Here is a 25573-nt window from a genome sequence, read left to right as displayed (position 1 = left end):
CGGAGGAAGAAGATATATCAGACTTTTAATAAACACACAATACTTGTTAGTAGATCAGTTCGTTGTTGGTTTGGATCCAAACATGACGTTCCTTTAACAGGAAAGGAAGTTTTTCCTTGATCGATTCAGGGTTCCTGAAGCGTCAGTCAGTCACTGGAGCTTTTTAAATACATAAAAGAGCAGCGAGGATGAGATATAAGATGGCACATTTCTACTAATTTTTGGTTTTGTAGATAAATAAATATAAATATGTCAAAGTAGGATTTTAGAAGTTTTGAAGTATTTGAATGTTTCAGTGTTTATGTCCAATTTGAAAAGACTTTGCGACCTGAAATTAGGGACAAAGAGCTTTCCTCTACACAGGAATCAATCCATAAATGAGATGAGTCCCAATCAATCAATCAATCAATCAATCAATTATATATATAGCACCTTTCATACATGTGGAATGAAGTGCTTTACACGTGATTGATTAACACACAGGATGATGAATATTGATTGGGAGACTAATGCAAACCCGAGATACATGTAAACAACCAAGGTGGCTTGTAAAATGTAAATAAAATAGGTAAATAATAACCGATAATAATAGATTATTATTATTATTATTAGAAAGAAAAAGATTCAATCAAACCTGCTTTAAAAGAGTTAATTGGATGAGATGATAATAAAAGAGAACAGTTAAAATAATAGAAAGATAAAAGATAAAAAAGATAAAAGACAAAGTCAAAATAAAATATTACACAAAATAAACAGATTACAATAAAACAGTTAATAAAATGATAATAATTAATATATAAAGTCTACAGTTAATCAGAGGATCTGAGAGGCTCCTGGTTCATTAATACCATAACTTACTCTATTATTTAATCATAAAATATAAACATATTTACTGTATATAGTATAAATAAGAGAATAAATGATTGACTCTATGTTGAGGTTTCTGCTGTAGTGACACTGTGTGTATCTGCGGTTTCTCTGCGTCTCCTTTGTGTCCTTGTTTGTCCTCCTTTTGATTCACAAGAACCTTTTTTTTTTTTACTGCTGAGCGCCGCTCTGCTCTCTGCACCCCAGCGTGTCGTCACGTAGTTTAGCATCGTCTCACGTTCCTGCAAACACCGCACGCAGCTTTGTCTCCCGGTGTTACCTGGAGAGAGAGAGAGAGAGAGAGAGAGAGAGAGAGAGAGAAAACACACACTCTCTCTGTCTCTCTTTAGATGATGAGAGGTGAACACAAAGAGCCAAACAGCAGCAGCTAGAAGCAATCGGAGCATCACAGAGACGTGACGTGGTGTAATTAGGTGGTAATAGCATGAAAGGGTCTAAAGACTGAAGTCTCTCTGTTACTATACAAGGGAGAAGGAGAGAGAGAGAGAGAGAGAGAGAGAGAGAGAGAGTACAAACACACTCACAGGAACAATTAGCAGAGACGGTGAACAGGTTGAGGCGGTGAAGGCAGATGCTCCGGCAGCAGCAGCAGCAGCTCTGCTGACACAGTGAAAACACCCACATCCTCATCCACTTACACTCCACCCGCTGCTGCTGCTGCTGCTGCTGCCGCTTTTATATAAGTGTGTGTGTGTGTGTGTGTGTGTGTGCGCGCGCGCGTGTGTGTTGCTGTCGCCTCCTCACCCAGCCGAGAGGACGACTCGCCTCCTCTGCATATCAACGCCCGCGGTCCAAACTCGCAAACCCTGCAGTTCTTTTTATTTAAAGTGACACCGGCTCGTATGAAACGTCACCATGAAAGGAAGCAGTTTGACACTTCTAGAGAGATATCTTTACAAAATGACATGTTGTGATCGTATGTTTTAGTTTAAGAGTGTCATTCGAAGCTTGTTTTGTTTGTTTGTTTATGCATCATTGAAGGATTGGAAAGATTTCCATGTTAAAAGACCTGCGAGTGACATTTTTCTGCTTCAAGAGTCAAACACAGCGAGGTGCAGACCAGCGAGGTGCAGACCAGCGAGGTGCAGACCAGCGTGAGCTTCAACGCATCACAATCCATCAGGATGAAAACACGTTGCACAACTCTTCCTCACTATTTATTCACCAAACGCCGGCGGCTATCTGGCCTTCATCAGGGTTGTTGCCCGAGGCCTCTTCTTCCCCTTATATGCATTTTTCACAGATTCATCATGTGACCAATAAATCACCGTATACATAAAACATCACAATCAATTGCTTCTTTAAACTAATTATATACAAAATTGACAATAATCCCATAAGAAACCAGGACACGTAATCTTTTCACAATATCATCCAGAAAAATGTGCTTTTACATCTGAAGCCATCAGTCAGTGAAAAGGTAAATATTCGTCGTCATTCAGGAGTATTTCAGGCATCATCAATGAAACATCATCTCCATCTCTGAATACTTCTGAGTAACAACTTGAACGTTGAAGTCAGTTCATCCATCTTTAAACAAAATCTCTAAAAAAACATTTTTTCATTTGAAAACAAGACCTGGTAGATTCTATAAAAACGGCTTCAAAACTAATTCCTCATTTAATCTTCTCGGGTTTAAAGTGTTGAACCTAGAAGAAGTCCAGAATGTCTCCCTGATGAAGCCGAAATAACCGAAAACATTTGGTGAATAAAATGTGATGTGCTGCTGGAGAAGAGATGTTGATGTGCATTGAAAAAAATGACATTATATCCGTTAGATTTGGATTTAAATGCATCGGACGGTGGACTTTGGTTGACGTGAAGGGTCCTTGTTTGTTTGGTTTTCAGGCTCTTTAACCCCTTAATGTCCATCCTTTTTATAGAATTTTCACCTATTAGACCAAATGTAAAAGCTTCTAACAGAAGAAATGAAAGGTCATGATGCATGTATCAGGCTTCATTTGACAAATGACTTATTCTAGTTTCTGGAAATGTGTTTGTTTAGCATGTGGCTAAAACACAAACAAAACTACAGCAGTCTATAATGAGTCATATTTGAATAACAATAATTAGGACATGCTTTATACCAGAACCATGCAGAACACCATAAACCTTCTACATCTTGTCAACCTGTATAAAATTCCAGACCTCTAGGACTAACCTTATGGGAGCACTGGTGTCCCTGAACCTCTCCACTCATCTCCAACTGGCCAAATTGTGTCAATTGCTTTGACTCATTACTGCGTGATGCTGCCGCTTACAACTGGCTTAAGCGGGTCACTGGCGACCGAGTGGATTTTAATGAATAAGTATCAGTTTCCCATTCATAACGACGACCTGTAGTTATTAACGTGTCACTATCCTGCTGCCAGACCTCTGACTCGCTGTCCACATCTCAATAGATCAATTTATTTTCAGCAAGTCAAGTAGAAACAGTAATGAAACTGAAATGCTGATTATATGCTGGTATAATTCAAGAAGTAGAGATTTCAGTTTAATGTCTGTGGCTGGTAAACAACAGATTAAGGATTTCTGGACATTGCTAGATGAGATTTTTCTCAGTATATGAAATACACTGTTTGTGTTCGGCTGCAAATTACGAATTTTTTTTTAATTGTTTAATCTATAAAATGCCTGAAAATAATGAAAAATGCTCTTCACAATTCCACAAAGCCTGAAGTGACATTTTATATTCAGTTGACTGTGATATAAAACAGAGAGAGCAAAAAATATTAAAATGTTTTGAACCGTTTGAATCGTTTGAATCAGAAATGTGGCTGATTTTCTGCCGGTCGACTAATCAATTAATCGACTGTCGTCTGAACTTTATGTCTCAATAAAAAAATCCTCTCACTTCTCAGTTAGGCTGTTCTGAGCAGAGCAGAAACCGGCAGCCATACCGGAGGAGACTTAAATCACAGCTGTTTGGCCAGTTTCAAACAGCGTTGCCATAGAAACAAGAACAAAATCAGGAGGGCAGTTTTTTTGCAGTCAGTTTGTCAAAGAAATGATGAACAAACACCATAAACTGATAACAGATAACATCAAATAACAGTTTCTGCATATGTGTGTGTGTCTTCTTCTCCCTGCTCCATGTCTGCAGGCGAAGAAGAGTCCGTACGCCTTCCTGTGGGACATGGCGGTGCTGGAGTACGCAGCCCTGACGGACGACGACTGCACCATCACCGTGTCTGGAAACGGCATGAGCAGTAAAGGCTACGGCATCGCCATGCAGCACGGCAGCCCCTACAGAGACCTCTTCTCACAGAAGTGAGTGGACCGCTGTCAGTTTGTTGTTTCTAGAACATCAAACCGCTGATTTAAAGGTGTAATCAGTAGACGAGCTTCATTAAATTAGACAGCAAAACCACACTTTCATTAGCTCGCTCATGGAAGTTTTCTTCTCAGCCTCATTTGTTTTGCTCGTTAGCAGAGTTACACAAAAAAAAAGGTCATAAATGTAACAAAAATTTGGTGCAAAGCTACAAGTGTAAAGCCAAATTAGTTTCTTCCTGGATTTTTCATTTAAAACGAGTCTTAATTTTTTACATTTCCACTCACACTAATGATTGGCAAAACACTTAAATTCAACTTCATACTTCATACCTCACCAAACTTTATTACAAATTTGAATTGAGTCCAAAAACTTTCTTGATACACGGCGTATCTGCACGTCTTGAAAAGTCTTAAAAACATTGAATTCAGCTCCCTCAGAAAGGCCTTAGAAGCATTAAAAAGTCATTCACAAAGCTCTTTAATCATCACATATCGTCTCGTTTCCTGCTGTAGACAGTAACAGTAGTCGTTTGTACGTGTTTGCTGCTGCTGTCGGTAGATGTTCTACATCTATAAACTGCAAGTGAAACAGTGGATTGTTTCAGCAGCATCAGACCTGCTGCAGCTACAGCAGCGAGGAAGCTCATTATAGACAAGTCAAGTTTAACATTAAATTCATTATTTTGTAATTAGTTAATCTATAAATCAATTTTCTACCATTTAACTGGGTCCAGGTTAATTGATTAATTATATTAGGAGGAGTTATTGTCATATACAGCTGAGTAGTTCTGACATTTTTTGGCCGGTTATGAACATGAAAAAGGTATCAAACGTCATTCTACTGTACGTGTCGTTAATCTGTTGATCTCTGCAGAAAACCGCTCACATGATATATTTAGGTACAACTTGACTCATGTGGTGTAAAATTGCAACCAAATTTAGCTAAAAAAAAAAAACATGAACATATAAACTCCAACTATAGGTGGCGCTACAGTGACATCATGAATTTAGACGGTAAGTAGCCCAACACACGTCAAACAAGTGTTTCAAACCCACAAAAAAAAAAGGTTTCAAGCAAAAATAAAGAAACAAAAACTGCAAAAAAATGTTAATATCCTTTTATAGGGACACTTTTTATAGTGCGCTTTACAAACCTCAGCAGGAAACTGCAGCTACATTCACTCAAATTCACATAAAGTGAAAGTAAGTACACTCAAAACGAAAAACTAAGATCACACTTTAACTTTAATCATGTAAGCAGCTGTTAACTTAATTGTGTGTAATTGTAAGTATGTATGTAATTTGAAGTATTCACATAGTTCGTTGTTCTATAATTAAATTAAAGAATGTGGAGGATTGTGCAGCGTCGACGGAGAGAAAAAAACACTTTAAATTAGTTTCTAGTTCAATCACACCCACGCTGTCTTTATTTATACGGCTGTAAACAACATTAAAGGAAGTTAGGCACTGATGTATATATCACACATTTATGACGCAGACTAAGAATAAGTGCATATTTAGAAATGAGGATTAGCCGAGTGAAACAATCAATTGAAAGAAAATGATGGAGAAATCTTCGTATTAGTACAAAGAAGATGAAAAACAGATTTTATTCGACTGTGTGAACTTCTGCCAGCTTTGCAATTACTGTCCAAACTGTCAACATGATCGCTTCAGAAGAAGAAAATGTCTTGCAGACAAAGTGTGACGGTCTTGTTCTTACAGATCAGAGAGGTTTTTTTTTATTTATTTTGTAAGCCCGACGTCTTTGTGCAGTGAAACAAAAACCTGAAGCTCAGTTAATGATGAAGGTCGGAGGCTTTTGTCAGGGGTTTGATTCTCTCTGTTGACATTATCAGCCTGTAAATCCTCTGAGCGAAGAGTCTTAAATCAGAGGAAGTGTCACGCTGACTTGTTTCAAACTTTGTCGTCGGAGGAGGAGGAGGAAGAGGAGGAGGAGGAGTGCAGGTGTTTGTTTGAAACTTACGGGGTGTTAAAAGGTTTTAAATCTGAGCTGAGAAACACCTCATGCTGGCAGATTTTTACTCCGAGTTAAATCAATAACGGAGCTCAACGCTAAAGTCAATTAAGTTCACATGAAACAAGCTCGTATTAAGCACGGCGCTTTTTTTTTTTCCGTGGAGCGAATGGGATTATTCACGGCGTGATGGGTAAACAGAGAGGACGTTCGTTAATTACCTGTTTGATTCTTACGAGGCGGGTGCTGGAAATATCTTTAGGAAATTCAATTATCTTCTTCCGCATGAGTTTAGGATGAAACCACTGAGCCGCGGAGTGAAACGTCTCCTCTCTTGCTCCCCCCCCCCCCCCCCCCCCCCCAAAAAACAAAAATAAATTGATCCCAATGTGAATTTATAAGAAAAGCTCCTCAAAATGTGAAAACTTTCTCATCCGTCTCGTATCGATTTGTCTCCGACGATGAAGACAGGAAGCTGCTGTGAAAAGAAACAAATACACACACACACACAAAAAAACAAACTGTAGTCTGAAGGTTTTTATCATCATTTCATAGTTAAAAGTTTAAACGACCTGATTCTTCATATTGAGTTTATCAGAAGCTGCACTGGACAGGAAGGAGAATCCAAATGAAGGTTAATTGTGTAAAGATGGATGCAGCTACGAGGTTCGTTTAGTAGCTCGCTTCATCTGTCATCATCTCAGTCTTGAGCTACTAAATGGACCTCGCAGTGAGACGGTTTCTTCTTCTTTTTTAAAAAAAAGTTTGTTCATCTCGACTTCAAACCCCACAGAGTTTTATTTCTGTTATTACCCCAAAACAATGGAGGCCAACGGAGCAACATTTTCCCCAGAAACTTCATCTTCATTTTTGCTCTGGAACTACTTTCAACTGAAGAAATAGTTCCTACGAAAACACAACGAGGTCTGCAGAGTTGAATCATTTTAAATTAAATTCACTGTATCTATAGCAACGCCAGATAATTTATCTTCTCCTCTCTGTAGGACACATTATACAAAATGATACACATATTTAAATTACACATTAATTACTTCAGTTTCCTTTAAGTCCTTAAATGTCTTGTTTTGTTTAACCGACAGGCTTCGACTCAAAGATATAAATAAGTTTATTATCACATAAGACAAAGAAAACTAAGAAGCTTGAAAAATCAATTATGAATCAATCAGTTGCCACTTTATCAACCATTGATTTCAGCTCTAGTGCTGATCAGTCTCTACATGAACTCAGCAGATATATTATTATATTTATAAATACATTTATTGTTTTAAAGTGTCTCATTCCTGGTCAGCTCAGTGATTTGGAGGCAAAACATCACGATGAACATCATCAGGAGACACAAACAGACAAACTTACATGTACCGAATATTAAACATAGATTAACACAGAAATGAAATTTATCAGGTGGTTTGTATTTTATGCTTCATTGACAGAAGATAAAACCAGCAGAACATTATTTGATGTTAACTGCTATAATGTAAAGTTTGATCGTCGGTTTTTCGTGATCCTCCTGAACTCGCATCAGTTTTTTCTGCTTTCGGAGGAGCTCGGGTCTCTTTCAGCTTCACTGATGCTGTAATACGAACACTGCTGTTAGCAACACAAACAACAAACAGTTCATATGTACAAAGAAAAACACAAATTATCTGCATGAATAAGACTCCACTAGAGGGAAGAGACTGGATGTTTTTTCATGTTTTATCAGTGAACTATCTCTTTAATAATTAACAGATAGAGTTTTTGCTGCAGTAGTTTTAGATTTAAACTGATTTTTAAAGCCGTGCAACTTCACACACCGACGGATTCAAACGGCAGCAAACTGTTTAAACTTCAGTGTGGTGGTCTCCTCGGCGGTGACGGCTGCCTGCTCGCCACAGACCAGCAGCTTTATGCACTTTCATATTAAAGGATTTCATTTGGTTCAAACTGCCGGCTGAGTTTCAATGAAAAGTCATTTTGGTGAGGATCCCTCCGGCCGACTCTCAGTGACCCTCTGTGCTGCAAAGCGCAGCAGGAGTTGCTGCACCTGGGCCTCCCAGGTGTAAAACCGCTCTGTGATTTGGTGTCTGGAATGAAAAGCAGCGGGGCTCAGAGTCCCGAGGAGCCGAGCTAAAAGCCTCTGAACTGACTCTATGAAGTAGTGAGAAGGGCAGCGATTATACAGCAGCTCACAGCCGGAGCCGCACGAAATGTTTGATGTCTCCTCGACACATGAACCCACCGTGGAACTTTCTGTGAGGGGGGGGAGGAAAAAAGAAAAACAAACAAATGCAAGCAGTGATTGTGAGGTTTGAAGCCAACAGCAGCGGCGTTAATAGAGATGTTAACACAAAGCGTTCGCTGCTGTTATTACCAGAGCAGCAGAGGCCGGCTGCAGATCAGCGCTCTCTCTCTTTGGGATGTGTTTGTGCGCCTCACGGCCGCGTAGGAGGGACGCCCGGGGTCCGAGAGCAACTCCACACCAAAAATGTCATTTACACCTCCTCCAGCCGCGCATTTATCCCCCCCTCTCTCTTTCTGTCCCGTCGACTTCCATCTCCATCCTCCCCTCTCCTCCTCCTCCTCCTCCTCCTCCTCCTCTTCCTCTCACAGCAGGCAAATCCGATTTTTCAGACCTGCTCTTTAAAGCCTTGAAACTGTCCGCTTTGTAACCGACGAGTGAGCAGCTCGGATCACCTGAGGGGAGGATGAGGCTGCCGCAGCGGAGAGATGGAAGCAACAACAACCGACAACCGCTGCAGTCTGATAGTGACACTCTGTATAAAACAAATGATTGGTTGTATAAACACTCAAATTTTAAGCTCTTATTCGTTGTTTCCTACACAGCAACGCAGCTGGGGAGATACTGTATAAATTATGACGGATTTTTTTTTTACCACAAATTGGTCACACTCGACTAACTTTAGACTGAATTTCTGTCAGATCAGTTGTGGTTTAGTGTTCAGTTTGAGGTAAAAAAAAACAAAAAAAAAACGTGTCCTCAACGATAAACAAGAAATAAAAGTAATTTTCTCTTTCTGTCAACATTAATGAGAAAGCGGTCGTCATGGATTTGCAAATGGACAAAACCGATGTGGTGTTTTCTTGATGAATCGATTAGTTGTTTATAAAAAAATGGTCAGAAAAACGGTGAAAAATGTTGATCATAGTTTCCCAAAAACCCAACGAGATCCCACAATCTAAAAACATTAAGTTTACTGTCATAGAAGAAATTATTCACATTTAAGAAGCTCAAACTGGAGATTTTTTTTTTTTTTTTTACCATTTCTCTTAGAAAATGAATCACCAACTACTTGACAACCAATTAATCATTTCTAGTCATTTCTCTGTTGAATAATTGATTAACTGAGCAGCTCTGGTCCAGTGTTTACTTTTAGTGTGAGTATCACACTGTGAACAGCTGATTGGTTTTAATTGAAATGTCGATTAGACACACGGTGAACGCTGTCCGACGCAGATTGAAAATACTTTACTAATACTAACAGTCAGTACAGTAAATTAGTTCTGTTGGGTAAACATGAAGTCTTTGTTCGTTGTTGTTTTTAGATCATTCAGTCTTTGACATATTACATAATTTTGCAGCTGGTTTGACTGGTTTAATCACAGATGATTTGTGTTGTTTCAGTATCTGTGTACAGATATAAACTTATTTTACTCTGTATACATACTGTACATACTCACAATGTAAAGTAGTTAAATTCATAATCATTAATGTCTTTGTGATGCAAGTTTCCTGTGAAGCATTGAGGTTAATATGGAGGTTTAATCAGAGACTTTCTGCCTGTTATATTTGGGTCAACGGGTCCGTGTTTGACATCAGATCCTCGTCACATTACGAAAGCGAGTTTTAAGGAGGTTTGTGGTTTAAATCTGATCTGAAAAGGTCGACCTTTCAGACATCAAGAAAAGAAATCGGACTTTGTTTTTCGTCGTCTCGTTTGACTCTCTCGGCTCTCATCGCCTCCCACAGCTCTCAGATTGCGGCGGCGACGTTTGGGTTCATTGTTCCCCCGGTGGGACTGTTTCTCAATCACGGCCTCTCCTCCTCTTCTTCTTCCTACTCCTCCTCCTCCTCCTCCTCCTCCTCCCTCTGCACCTCACACTTTCTTCTTTAATTAAGCAGCTCTGGTGTTTATTTAGGGATTAATTTGCAGCACTGAATGGAGACAAAACCGCTAGTTATTAATGAAGTTTTTTTTTTTTTTTTACTCTGGGCTCGACCCGGTTCAGCAGGCATCCGACTGCCCGAGGCGTCCTCGCAGCACAGCGCTCAGGGACGGCCACGAATAATGTGCCCGAGTGTTAAATTGAGGGCAGCTCTATTGTTCAGTGCGAAAGCCATTATCTCCACTTTTCCAACCAGCATTTTAATATGTGGTCCCATAACTGCCGCACCACCTTCCATCCCTTGGTTTCCATTCGATAATCCTGCCATTAATAACCTTTTGCAGACTTTGTTGCTTCTGCTGCTCATTTGAGCTGTAAAACTGTTTTGTCCTCGGGGTGTTTCGGGGAGGAAAGCTGCTGCGGCGCACTGACCTTCAACATGTTCACGCTGAGTTTGAGCAGATTAAATATAGCAAATTAGGCTCTGATTTTTTTTTTTTTTTTTTTTTTTACCACAGTTAAAAGCAGATTGTACTTCAGTAGTTGTGGCAGAGTCGGTTAATTAACTCCGTAACTCAACACAACGAGAGCGCGAGACCCGCTGGATGAAACTTTGAGGCTGTGACGAACTAACGGCGGCGTTTTCAGGAAGAACTGCAGGCTGTGTTTTTAAAAAGCATGACCAAGACGGTCGGACACAGACAAAGACAAAACACACAGGTTAAAATACACACAATGAACAGGCAAAAATAAAATTACTGCAGAGAATAAAGTTTTCAGTAATAGTGAATAATGAAAGAATAGTTACTTTTTTAAGTTAAAAAACAAGCTATTCTTTCAAGGTTTTTCCTATTTCCCCTTGAATTATTAATAAAGTGTGCAGTACTTTGCAGTAAACTTCAGTGCAGCTTTGATTGGAACTTCTTTCCCTTTGAAAACAACATTTTCTGTAGATAATCCTGATTTAACCAGGAGAATATGTCTGGAAACAGATGCATTTTGTAAATCCCGTAATCATTAAAAACATAATTCTTTGCACTTCAGTTATACTGGAGCGTGTTCAGTAATCTCAGAGACAAATACAACTCAAACTATCTGCACGGATGGATACCAGTATGACCAAAAATCATCCACTTATACTGTGGTGTCATTCAGTCGGACATCATGTTTAGTAACGGAGGGTGTTTTAAATAAATAGTAACTGTCAGATCTGTCCTAATCAACATAAGACATATTACGTCACTGTAGGTGCTACAATGAAATCTCGTTTGGCGACTCTCTAAAACGCAGCAGTCATGAAAACTCAGATAAATAGAAACTTAAAATAGCTTCAGAAAATATACACATCTGTGAGGTTCTGGGTATATCCAGTCAAGAGCAACTGGACTTGTTTCAGGTTCTTGAAGATGTTTCGTCTCCCATCCAAAAGGCTCCACAAGTCCAGATGCTCTCGACGTCCGACATCCAACGAAGCTGCGTCAGTGGTTTCTAGAAGCAGTTAACTTTTGTCACGTTGAGCGAGGACGTGTGTCGATTTTAAAAGTTAGAATAAAAACAATCTGTCCATCTCATCCACACTTGTAGCCATATTTCTGACGCTACTTTTCATCCCTTTTTAATCCCCCCCACCCCCCCCGCCCCCCCTTTCTTAATCCCGATCTATTGTTTCTTTAACTGGCAGAAAGAGCCGACAAATTTATCTGAATGACTGAACAAATCAGACATGCAGGCAACGATTCAAAAGGTCTCGATCCAGCCTGAAATTATTCCACAATATCACATTTAAATGGCAGAAAGGAAACTGTTTTTTTCCCCCCTGTGTAGTCATTTGTGAAGATTTTTGACCCTTTTAAACATTAATGTTTTCCACTCTTCAGGTTTCAAAGCCTGCAGACATAACATTTTTGAAGTCGCAGCTACTTACAGAAACTTATTCTGCACACACAAAATCCCTTTTTAAAAATCTGAATTAAAAGTTAAAATATCTCGATGAAAGTGAGAAGCTGAGCGCCGCCGGCCGTCTCCTCACATGTGGTTAAAGAGCCGCCGTGAAAAGAGTCACAGCCGGCTCCCCCGCGCGCAATTACTAACAACATCTCGATTCATTTTCTAAACCAGGACAGATAAAAAAAAAAAAAAAACTAATCAATCCAGCTGTCATGAAAAGATCAAGCTACGAATTATTACCTGGAACACAAACAAAAAAGTCAATGTCTTCTGAAGCTGTAAACAAGATTACAATTGATGATAATAATTGTTTTTAAATGACAGTTAAGTAATAAAAATTTTAACTTTGTGCACGTTGGAGCGCTCTGCAGTCATTCTTCTTCCTCGTGTGCAGGATGTGTCGCTTGGAGATGTTGGAAATGTGTAAACATCTGATGAACTATTGTCATTTAGGCCTCATTTCCTGTTGCATGTAGACAACATAAGTGAAATATTAATGCAGAAATACATTTACCGGCTGACACGGATCTACATTTTCATGTAGGTGATAACTGTCACTTCCTGTGTCCACTATGTGGCTCTAGAGAACACCCGCTAATTATATGTAATGTTATATCACGTGTCGACCGCACCGTGTAAATTTCACATCAATCGGATGATGTTTGTCACACAAAGACGACTTCCTGTTGTCAGTAGGTGGGGCTATGAATATGACTCAGTATTGACGTGTAGATGTGTTCAGGCCTGGACTCTTATCAAACATGATGAAATTCGGGGCGGATTTGACAAAGTCCAGTGGAGTTACAACAACTTCCTGTTTCCTGGAGAAACATGCGAATTGACCTGCACGCCGTGTCCATGAAAACTCAAGATTTTGATAACTTTGACTCACAAAGGTCTTCAGATGACAGATGGATTTTGTTAAAGTGCAACAACGCCTGCATGTGGCAAAAACTGCGGAAAAATTGCAAAGTAAATTGAAAATGGCTGACTTCCTGTTGGATTTAGGGTACAACTCCAAGAGGCTCTTTTGTAAGTCTGGATATGATGCATGCATCAACCAGATTTTGTTCATCTTTGACTTTTTACTTTGAAATTTTCCAGGGGGCGCCCACCAAAACCCAAGATCATATCCGATATCGAGTTCTGACATTTCTGATGCATTTGCAAAGCGTCATGAGCACAACTAGCATCTCAGAAATGCTAAAAGTAATTAGGGGGCGCTATAGAGCCGACGTGCCACGCACAAGCCGAACTGCAATATCAAATCGAAATACCTACTAGTTCGAACATTGGTGCAAAGTTTTGGGAGTTTTTTGCACATCCTGAAGGCCAAAATGGCTGACTTCCTGTCCAGAATGATGAGAGCAACAATCCCACTGAATTTCATGAACATCAAAGCAACTTTGTCCCAAAGTGGACCTGCGTTCGTGGGCGCTTCGTGGAGCCCGCTGGCCACGCTGGAGCCCAATCACTATAAAACATATCATTTCCCTCCAAACATGTGATGCATGTGCAGAGCTTCGTGAGTTTTCAAGCACCTTTAGCCTCTAAAAATGTGATTCACTGCAGAGAAGAAGAATAATTCCCTCAGCTACAGTAAGGCCTCGGCACCACTCGCTGCTCGGGTCCTAATTACAGCCGGGATGAGACGCGGCTAAATTGCCTGGTACTGAGGTATTGTGCGAGCTTATTGTGGGATTTTCTACAAATTCAAATCCAGTCAAATAATTAAAGTGAGACTTCTGCTCAGCTATCACTGAACTGTCTGTTCTTGTTAAAATCTCAGGCAGATTTCATGCCGGGAGGAAATTTTTTTTTATCTTTTTACTTAAAGCACATGCTGCTAAATATGATGAACTCCACCGTTTTCATCCTGTAAGATTCACACGTTCACCTCCAGGAACATTTGACTTTGGTTCATCCGCATCAGGATTCACGTCACGTCTGTATGACTAAAGAGATGACGCTGCAGAAGTTTATCACAGTTTATGGGGTAAATTGATGCCACTGTTTACTGATTTTCTCTCCCAGTAAGCTGACCGTGTGTCTGTAGAAACATTAAACTCCAACACAGAGTACAGAGCAGCGGTTGCAAGTCATGTGACTTCAAGGTCACAAATATCTTTTGCAGGTTCCAACCAAACACTGCAGCTTCCAGGATATGTAGAGCACCGTCACTGTGCCTTTAAAGTGCAGTAAATAAAGCTGGAAACAATTCTTAGATTTTAAAGGAGCAAACCGGTGTGTTAGCAAGTTTTAACCCCTTAACTACAAATCACGTTAACTTAAACATTTTTCTGATTATTTTCAAATGTATGCTGCTCAGTTTTACTTTTTCAGATCTATTTTTCCTCCTGTTTTTATTTTCCCAATGGTTCCAAATTATTTCTGTATGGTAAGAATACCTATTAGGTCAGTGTTACATTATCATTGTGTGGCAATAGAGTTTAAGAATTAACATGAATTAACTTTGATAATACATTCTCATATTGTAGGGAAAGGAATTAATGGAAACCAATGACGGCTGTGAGATGTTCAAGGACTTCCTCAGATGGTTCATCTTTAGGGTTTTATACTTACATTTTTAAATAAATCTTTTCTCTTACATGCTTCTGTAGCTGCAGTTTTTTAAATTTAACAGCTAATGAAATGGAAGATATAAACTTAACTATTTAAGCTTTTGGTTCTAGGAGGGAAAAGAAGCTGGATTACATGGAATACAAATGACAGAAAATATTAAATGAAGCAGGAATTCATCTGGATTGAAATCAGAAATTACCTGCCTTAGGCTTCTGAGGTTCTTTGGCAGAAAAGCTATTTCACATGCTGCTGTAATTTCCCCCTCGTTGCCTTGAGGTCAGAAAGATGAATTATGACTCTCTCTCTTCTGTTTGTCTCTTCTGCCTCTCCAGGATCCTGGAGCTGCAGGAGAAAGGTGACCTAGACATCATGAAGCAGAAGTGGTGGCCTCGCACGGGCCGCTGCGACCTCAACAGCCACGCCACCGCCCACCCCGACGGCCGCTCCCTCAAGCTGCACAGCTTCGCCGGCATCTTCTGCATCCTGGCCGCCGGCCTGCTGCTGGCCTGCCTGGTGGCGGGGCTGGAGGCTTGGTGGAACAGCAACCGCTGCCGCCAGGAGCAGCCCAAAGAGGTGACCGAGCACAGGGCCCGACGGACGGGCCAGCGGGGGGAAGACACTGCCACACTCTACTTTAAGGATCCAGCCGCAGACGCGAGCCCCGACTTAGTGGAGCTCCAGTACACCCAGCTGTAGAGGAGAGAGGTTTAGGGAACTAGTTGTAGTGTTTGGAGAGCTGGGGGACTGAGGAGGGGGTGGAGGGGGGTAAGATAGGACAGAGTAGCTAGATGTGCTCTGTGCCACATCAGTCCAGGCCACTGATTGAAATCAAATTTGGTCTCTCCATTTTTTTTTCTTTTATCCGTCCATCACTCCCCCACCCACCTCGCCCTAAACCTGACACACACCAGAGCTCATCTGTTTTCTGTATGGCATATTTTTGCACACCCTATACCACATAAAGTACACGGCACACTCCACTTTACCATTACCTTTACTAATACGCTCATAAAACAACTGCTTCTCGATCCACTTGGGAGTCGTTCTCCTTCTTTTGCCTTGACGCGTACACTCGAGGCCTTAGGGCAAGTGTCGAGTAAGCCCAGCAAGTCAGTATTTCGGCTATTGGTTTGTCCTGTATTGTTTCCCAGCAAACCTCCTGCTGAAACAGCTGAGTACACCCACAGACTTTAATGATTAATTCCCACAGTGCCGGCTCCATAACCATTCAAGTGCCTGGTATTGAATTATTGTTATAAACTCATTTTCTACAGTGAGGCTTTGGTAATTTCCGGCACCCAGGGGTTCTGAGAAAAAAAGATTACAATTAGCAGGAGAGCGAGCGATCACTCAGGCGAGAGAGGGATAACAGTGTCGAACACTTTCCTAACACTTTTGGACATTTTCCATTTCAGTATAAAATCCTTATGAGACATCAAGAGACAAAAAAAGTAATTTATCATATGGAAGAGAACCTTAAAGAGCTGCTCAGCCTGCTCTTCAACCCTATTAACAGTGACATAATCACAGTTATCCTGAACATTAGCTGTTGTTGCTATTAGATACTCTAAGGAGTCTTACTAAGTGCCTAATGAATAAAAAAAAAAACTCATACATCTGTCAATTACCAGATCTCTCTCACATTAATGAAATATGAGTCATTGCAGCAGCTAAGCTCATAGTTACACCTTCACAGGGTTTAAAGAGGAAAAGCTTTCAATTAAAAATTAAAGCAGTCTAATCAATATGAATGAATACTGACAAGAGTGACTCTAAAAGAAGCATCTGATAATTGATATGTGCAGATTAATATCAATTAACAGTATTGAAACTGAACTCTTGTCATCACAAAGGTCCAGATTATGTTGATTTAACGCTGAATTATTAAGGAGAGAGTTGCCTTAGACCACAGAGGAAAAAACATTTTACACAAATAGTTTAAAGTTTTATTTATTTGTTAAGCTGAGCCCCGTCAGAAAATGTTACCTGTTGTGTCCCAGCACCACACTATGTTTTCAGTATTTGGTGCCTTTACACAGGAAAAAATTTGGTATAATTTGAATACTCTGCTATTTCAGAGTGTCTGCTGCAACTTGAAAGCGTGTTATTGATGGACACTATTGTCTGAGGAGAGCTGGATACGGTGCTGCTACTCAGCCTCACTGCCTTTTTGCCCTTAATGGTCATTCCTGAAACTGTCGGGAGTCGATCAGTTCGATCATTTCTCTCGAGACAAGTCGCCGCTCTGTTGGTTTTGTTGAAATACAAAAACGCACAGTCCTCTCATAGAGTGATGTTACAGAGTGGTGCATCTTTCTGTCTGCAGTCTATGCATATTCACATTCATACATGTAAAAAGCTGATTAGAAACCTGGTTATATGCATACAAAAAGAGAAATCAGTGTTCTCCAGGAGAATCCCTGATACAGAAACCAGGTTTCCTGTTTACGGTACATGACAGTTAAAAAATCAGCTTACTGGAGAAACTGACTGTAACCTTCTTAATGGACAGGTTCACTGTCGAAAAAACAACAGTTAGGTGCCAAAATGAGCATTGAAATAGGTTTTTCTTACTGTAATAATTCCCCTCCTTCATACGTGATGGGAGACAAAATCCACAGTCCTCCTTCTGGCCAAAAATGTACTTAAAAGTTTATCTGAAGCTAATATGAAGCTTCAGTCGTCCAAATGAGTCAAATCAAGTAGATATCTTTCAACCTTACAGTCTTTTTAGTGACAAAGTCCATCTTTTTGTTACTATACTTCCACCTGCAGCTCAACAGGGAAACACTGTCCGAGGAAACACAAAGAGGGAATTTGATGCTAAAAAGACTGTAAATGTGTCAGATATCCACTTGATATGACTAACTCAGACTGCTGAAGCTGAATATAAGCTTCACAGAGACTTTTAAATGACTGCGTGGACACACTGTGGATTTTACCCTCCATCACTTTATTGAAAGCACATTTGAAGGTTCTTTTAATATCCAGTATGAACAGGAGGAATGATTACAGCGAGGAAAACCTCTTTCATTGTTACTATGGACACCTGACTGTTGTTTTGACTGTTAACATGTCCTTAAAGTACATGTAGACACAGTGAATAAAACCAGCGATTGGAAACCAACCATGTTAGTAATGGTATATAGTCTGGAACTGGGACACAGGCTCAACACATTTGCTTCTCCAATCACTCATTAGGGCTACACTTGAACATAAACTGACCTCAGACCTGCATTTATAAGTTCTACCTCCAGACAACGACAACACTCACCTCCTGTGCCAAAGACAGCAGACACACAGGATTTACCTCAACATATCAGGAGGCAGACTTCAGTCATATAACAGGGGACAAAGTCGAGGAAAACGTGGATCCATAAACTAAAGTGTGAGCAGACAGTGAACGTTGGGTGTGTCACCCTTTAGCAATAAGAACTGTCTCCAACATCCCAGTCCATAACTCCCTGGTACTATCACTGTGTCACTTCTTATTGCAAATTATATGTCAATGTGGACACCCGTGTTATCTATCTCCTTCTCCTTCTCTCCATCTATCCCTTTTTTATTTTTTTTTATTTACGTTTTATTGTCTATGATCTCGTGCAGGTTACTAAGGATTACAGACTGGCAAGGGTTTCTGGTCCATTGACATATAATGACATTACAACTGCTTCATCGGAGGGGAGAAGGGACATTTGGACAGACAGAGAGAGAGGCTGGGATGAAGCAGAAGCTATTGATACAGGTCAGAATAGACCTCCTATACAACTATCAAAAATAAAAACAAAACAAAACAAAAAAAATTTAAAGCATTTCTGTGCCATCGCCAAGGTCTTTTTTGTTTTGAAGGTTGATTTTGGGTCTAAAACTGAGCAGAAACATGTGACTGATGTTCTGGAAATAAATCTCTGATTTGTTCTGCATAAATATTATAGTATATATACGATAAAAGTAAGTATACGATGCTGTATATTTAATGTAATCTAAGTGGGACTACATTTCCTATCCACAGAAAAGCAGATAAACTAATGTCATCTATTCACTTTTCTTCTATGTCAACAATATACTAAATAACATGATTGCATGCAAATTATTTGCAGTCAATTAAACCTCAGAAAGGAAATCAACAAATGTTGCAGGTGATGTAATACTTCGCTAAGCCAAATCTGACATTTTGTTGTTTCAGCCTCTGGTATTTCATTAAAGTTTCCACAGATTAACCACTTAAGTTAATTATCAATTTCCTTATCAGAAAATTGAACAGGACATTATTTCCATTATTTCCAGAACCAGACGTTTCAGCTCCATATGAAGAAAAAAAGGCTGGTCTAAATTAATTTGGTTCATGATCTGAAAACAGACAGTTTGATGTTAATTGCAATTGATTGAATTTGGGCTTTCGCTCTTTGCAGATGACACGATAATTAAAGTTATAATTGATGCCTGGCCTTGGCTGCTCCGTCAGGCGCCGACTGTGGGCTTCTGAAGGCCATCTCACCTTTAACGCTGCATCTCCCGTCGTTAGAAACCCTCCTTATAGTGGATCCCATAGTGCCTTTCTGTTTCTCCTTGCTTTTTTTTCAGTTGGTCATTTTTAACTGTGTGAACACACTCGATAAGGGTTGACCTCTGACCTCACTTAACGGTTGCACTGTGGTTTACATCACCGGTAACCCTGCAAACAAACTTAGTACCTTTTAATACAAGCCTATTAATAGTATTAATCAGCCCTTGGAAATTCAACAAGATTTGTTCAAGTGTTTTTAAAGCTGAACAAGCCTGAGCACTTGTCCTTGAAAATCTACACCCTTATTTAAAACAGAAGATTGGAAAGTGGATTCTGTGCAAAAACTAAATATTAAAGAATTTGGAGACTTACTTTAGGCAAGTCATGGTTATTGATAGATTAACTATTTGTATTTGAGCCTACAAATATTTCAGAGAATATTTCCAGAGCTTCTCTGGAATCAGAGGAGTTAAATTTGACCCAGTGGAGTCAAAGTGCCCCAATGTTTTGTTGTTCAATGTAGGTAATGGGTAAATAAGCTTTTCAATGTCAGACTACTTTGGGAAAACATTGACTTTATTCTAAAAGTTTTGGAGTACCACTTAAATAACTGGTAAATTAGCCTTGTACAGCCAAACTTCATTGGGAAAACTTTAATTTTAGTCTAAAACTTTTGGAGTGCCACTTAGCTAACCAGCAAATTAGCTTTGCAAGGTCGGAATACATTGAGAAAACTTTAATTTTAGTCCAAAACATTTGGAGTAGCACTTAGCTAATTGGAAAATTAACTTTGCAATACCAGAACACATTGAGAAAACTCAGATTTTTGCCTGAAAAACAGGAAGACATTATGTTGAATGGCAGCCTATTGATTAATATGTCTGTTCAGTTATTAAAGACTACAATGAGAGAAGCAGAAAAGTGTGGTTTTGCTTTGTAATGCTAATATTAAATTGAAATCTGGTCAAAAAAATGGTGATAAATGTTTTGATTAGCCATGCTAGCCTCCAAATAATTGACAATAATTGACAAAATAATTGACAATTATTTTAAGTAATGCCTCCCTTAAGACCTAATATAACAATTTTGTACCTACCAAATACCTCCAAAACTGATGGCATTCCCATCAGCTTCACCTGCACTTTGTGTTTAGCACTAATTAGCAAATACTAAACTAAAATGGGGACCATGGTAGACATTTTATCTGGTAAATATCAACATGCTAATATGCTAACATTAGTATTTAGCTAAATACAGACGTACGGAGCTACTAGTTTTGTTTGTAGACTCTACAGTTGGATTTATAGTTAAGGGGTTACAGCGTAGCTTCTGAGCCTACGCATTTGTTCACTTCCTTAAAATCTTTAATGTTAATCATTCATGACTGCAGTTTTCTCAATGCTGGCGGGTCAACAAGCTTTATGTGGATAGACAGTGGCTAGTGATGCATATTTGAACCTGAAAAGTTACAAAGACTACTTAATATCAATAATATATATGCTAGGTTTTATATTTTTCAGCTAATATCAGAGTCCTCTCTTGTCTTTTTCCCTGAGCTTCAGTTAAACATTACTTAACCATATGACAGCTTTAATCATTAACGTTTAAGGCTATCACTGAGATCATTTCCGCCTCTTAGAAATCTCCATTCCACACACTTGAAGCTCGCATCATTACCAGCGGCCACTTTAGAGGCATTCACAGTGCAGAGCAGCATATCAGGCTGCGGAGACAAACTGCCACTCATAGTTCAGCGAGAGATGTCGATATCAAAAGGTAGCCTGCTATAAAAAGAGTTTATTGTGAAAGGGTTTAAATATTTCCGAGGGCCACTTGAATCCAAAATGAACCAGAAACTGTTCTTATCGCGCTTGAGCACAACCCACTTGACAGTTGCAGTATTTGCAAAGTAGCAGGGGGGGGGGAGAGTGATTTAAAATCCCCCCCACTGGGAGCACTCATTAAAAGAGCTGTTTGTTTTCCAAATTAATGGAAGCTTTCAGACGGCTGTTGTTTTCTTCCTCTTCGCTTACATCACCAGTCTGTCTTTAATGACCGGCTGAGGTTTAATCCCAGGCATTTATTTATCTCGGCTAGCTGCCAGTTTGACGCTGCAGAAAACATATTTTAATGAGGTGCCAGTCCACTGAAACAATAACCTGTACTGAGATGTTTTAATTGGCTTTGAGAGGAGCTCTTAGAGACTTGAGAGGGATCATTCAGACCTGCTAAGGCCTCATGGATATACACGTTCTGCTAGAATCTATGTTTATATGTCCCTTTAAGGTTTGAACAAAGGCTGAAGACAGATGTTTAGCCTCAGTAGTACTCGACTACCGTGTATCAAGATGTGCCGAGACTCTGAGGTTTCCTCAAGAGTGCTTTCACAAGCTGCTTTGTGTTCAGTATTACAGGCCTGTTTCACAGGAAGTGCTCTCTCCACTACTGGATCACCGCAAACATAAAGACTTCTCAAGAGCAAACGCTTTGCTCTCATCTGCCTTCCAGAGACAAATCTCTGCTTGATTTATTAGTATTAACCTATTTATTAGTAGCTTTAATGCTGATTAGGGCTGTTGCCATATTTAAAGACACTATTTTTAGGGAGCTCACGTATTATAGTTTACATTTTATCACTTTTGAAGATTTTTAAAGACTGATATCAATATTTTTCCAGGCCAAGAAACATTTGGAAACACTGAGACACAGATGAATAAATCCTGGTTGATTTGGTGACACCTGTAGTTACTGGTTTTCTGCTTCTACAGGTGCCAGAGCTCTGTTTGAAATCACAGACCTATCAACCACTAAAAGCAGCAAAACACACTTTTAGCTATTAGAAATGGCCACAGAAGAATAAGCAGCCAAACACACTGCGGGCTAAGATGACTCACCCTTGAATTTTAATGTCAAATGCTGAAAAAAAATGCCAGAAATGACTATTTGGTAGAGACTTTATTTAGTGATCAGTAGCAGTTAGACCGTCGGATCAGCAGCGTTTGATGAGATAAAAGTATGATGAGTGATATTAAAGTACATGCTGCATTGCTTCTTGTGCATTAAGGTAATTTAAATCCTGTGAGAGAAAGCCGACTCTGCCAGGAATAATAAACAAAAAAGCTAATTACATACTGCAAATAAAGGGGAAAATGCAGTATTAATTCTGTTGATAAAAGCATCAAAAATGGGGTTTGAGACGATGAAAATCTTAAAGATTATAACTTTAGACATGAAAAAAATATCAGAAATGTTTCATCAAATTTACCTGTGAGGATGGGATGGATGGGGGGGGGGGGGGTGCTTGACGTCAGATTTGTTCAATCCTGGCTAACACTGCAACATAACTGCATATATATGTGTGATATTAATACACAGTATAAATGTATGATGTACATTGTTCTGAAAATCACTTGTGTCACTGTGATGAGTAACTAATATCATTGTACCTCTGAGTTAAAGTCAATGCTGGAGCCAAACCAGGCTGCATTCAGGAAAACTAAGGTTTGTTGTAAACTGTTTTAAATTCTGGCATCAACAGGCGGCATTGACTGTAGCTGCATTCATTCACACGGACGTGAAGAGAATCTGGATTCAGTCTCACTTGATATGCGAGTCATGCCTCCTGTGTTTCTCTTTACTCCTTGTCCTTTACCTTCCCCTGACCCGGTGTAATGGAGCAGACCTGCGGTTCAACAGGGAAACACTCGAGTGTCTATTAATGCCTAACAAGTATGCATGGCTGCAGTCAGCAGGAGATGCAGCGTCAGCCGATGTTTTGATTAAATTGTTCTGATAGCGAACCGATTCTCTGATCCTCCTGCACAGAGTGTACAGACTCCAAGGGCAGAGAGGAAAATACACCACAGAGAGGAAAGAAAAAACACAACCGGATGTAGTTTCAGTTTCAGAAGATATCCGCCAATATTTAACATTTCGTCTTTTAAGATCTGTATATTATTGCTTGATTTCTTTAATTAAATTGATTACCTGACCAAGAAAACTAACGTATCCTGTTTTATACTTAAAATTAGCAAGAGGCAAGAATCTAGGCTTGCAATTATTTTCATTACTGATTAACCCGATGATTACTTTGTTGATTGGTTTGTCTAAATAATGTCAGAAAACAGTGGAAAAATGTCAATTTGTACATTTTCCCACAACCCAACGCTGATACCAATAATTTTTTTTTCAGGCCAAGAAACATAAAGAAACACAAGCAGTAAATAAATAAATACAACAATTCAACCTTTCAGACTATCTTGTAGGGAAAATTTCTGACATAAAACTGTTGTAAATGAACAAAAAAATAAAAATGTGATTAATTAAGGTCAGTCCACAACCCAGAAATATTCAGTTTTCTATCATATGTGGCAAATGAAAATAGAAAAGCCTCACACTGGACAACAAATGTTTGGTATCTGCTTTAATTGTAATTACTGTAATTATTATTCAATTTTCAAAATAGTTGCAGGTTTATTTTCTGACAAACCAATTTATCGCCTCATTGCAGCTTTACAAGAATCCAAAACCCAGATTCAAAAGCAAGTCTATCGCTCCGACACTAAATGTGCTTCTTAAACACACACACACACACACACACAAAGAAAACAGCCTCTAACAGCTTTACAACAAACTACCGTCAGTCAGTCAGTTTGGCTCCAGGATTGTTTTTTCTCCAGACATCAAACCTTTAATACTCACTGGCCAAATTTGATTTCAAGGTGCACATACAAATTGGTTTGTGTGGACTCAGTTCCCACTGGGCTCTTCAAAGCAAACGACAAACAGACACGAGGCTGTCTATCAGCTGATAGCGGTCTGTCAGTTCAAAGCAAAGGCCACGTCCAAAAAACACTGACAAAGATGTAGAATGCATGGAGCACCAGCAGACCTGAAACAGTCTGAGAAACCGGCCCATCGCCAATCTCAGCCTCTGTGTCCCTCCCTCCTCTCCCCCCTCCCCCCCTCCCTCTGTCCCCTCCTCCCCCCTCCTCCTCTTATAGGACAAGGAGGTGAATCTGGAACAGGTGCATCGTCGTATGAACAGTCTTTTGGACGAGGACTTGGCCCACAAGCAGATCCCCGGCCCCTCTATCGAGATCTCTGCGCTGGACATCGGCAGCATGCAGCCCAGCCAGGCCTCTCTGGTGCCGGGGCCGGAGTCCAGACGGGACTTCCCGCCCTCGGGCCTCGCTGTGACCACCTTCCTCCCCGGGGAGGGGGTGCCGCCACCTCCTCTTCCCCACCCTCACCATGGGGGGACCCTAGGCAGGACACTACCCCCGTCCCAGGGCCCTGGCAGCACCACGTTGCCGCTGCACCACCCGCTCAGCAGCAGCAGCCTCAGCGGCACCATGCAGTGCAAACACAGGGCTCCCAACGGGGGGCTCTTCCGGCAGAGCCCTGGCAAGACACCCATGCCAGTGTCCTACCAGGCAGTCTCCGCAGGACCCATACCCGAAGCCATTGATGCCACCCACAGTACATCCATATAGTGATAGGAGGGGCGGCGGGGATGGGGAAAGGTCATGGGGTCAAACATCTACCATGAGTCGCTCTCTCTCTCGAGGCTCTGATCCGGTTTTGGATGCGAGGTGGGTTGGGGATCTCTAGAGGAAAATTATGATTGAAGGAAAGAAACATGTACAAAGTAAAAAGATTTTGTATCTCACTATCTGTTCAGAAAAGGCGATGTTAATGAAGAAAAAAAAAATTGGGGGGGGGGGGGGGGGGCGGGTGGGGTGGCGGGTGTAATTTTTCTCTTGTACATACCTGTAAATACCAAGAGAACGAAGTGAGGTTAAAGTGTATTTTGAATATTCTCAATTTTTGAAGTTGAGTTATAAAAAACAAACAAAACGAGATAAAAAATATATATATATACATTGATGAAAAAGTTATGACTGTTTGAATGGCTTTGTAAATTTTGTTCGATATGAAACAATGACGCAAAATTCATTGTGATTGTTTTCTAAGTGCCGAAATTAAACGATGTCTCTCCACAACTCATCGATGTTAACGACTACCCATGATGCACCGCTGTAGGGACATTTTAGTGTTGGACACCTACTGTTATGCACCTCTGTACCAACCCTATATATATCTTCAGCATCAGACGAAAATAATCACAATCATTTCTTTCTTTTCTTTTTTTTTTTTTCATTTGTATTAAATATATAATATACATTGTTTTTTCCGATCAGAAGTCTACATTCATTTTCTTACGTTGACTGTAAATGGTGTATTGCTGGACAGCGAGAGGGGGAGGG

The 25573-nt window shown here is 40.0% G+C and overlaps 1 protein-coding gene across 4 annotated transcripts in view; it reads left to right on the top strand.

Annotated features, from left to right (window-relative positions):
* The window catches only part of grid1b (glutamate receptor, ionotropic, delta 1b), a 288771-nt gene extending 263462 nt beyond the window's left edge, over window positions 1-25309 (top strand). For 3 of the 4 annotated variants that reach the window (XM_044338602.1, XM_044338605.1, XM_044338604.1), the window contains 4 exons: window positions 3992-4158; window positions 15130-15370; window positions 18404-18542; window positions 24308-25309. In XM_044338602.1, the coding sequence (XP_044194537.1) occupies window positions 3992-4158; window positions 15130-15370; window positions 18404-18542; window positions 24308-24774 (1014 nt within the window). In that variant the 3' untranslated portion in view covers window positions 24775-25309. The remainder of the gene's footprint in view (window positions 1-3991; window positions 4159-15129; window positions 15371-18403; window positions 18543-24307) is intronic. The other variant, XM_044338603.1, reaches the window with a different exon arrangement.
* Window positions 25310-25573: the final 264 nt, after the last annotated feature.

The sequence above is a fragment of the Thunnus albacares genome, chromosome 20 (genome assembly GCF_914725855.1).
Source record: "Thunnus albacares chromosome 20, fThuAlb1.1, whole genome shotgun sequence".
NCBI lineage: Eukaryota > Metazoa > Chordata > Actinopteri > Scombriformes > Scombridae > Thunnus > Thunnus albacares.
This window is presented reverse-complemented; position numbering and strand designations above follow the sequence as displayed.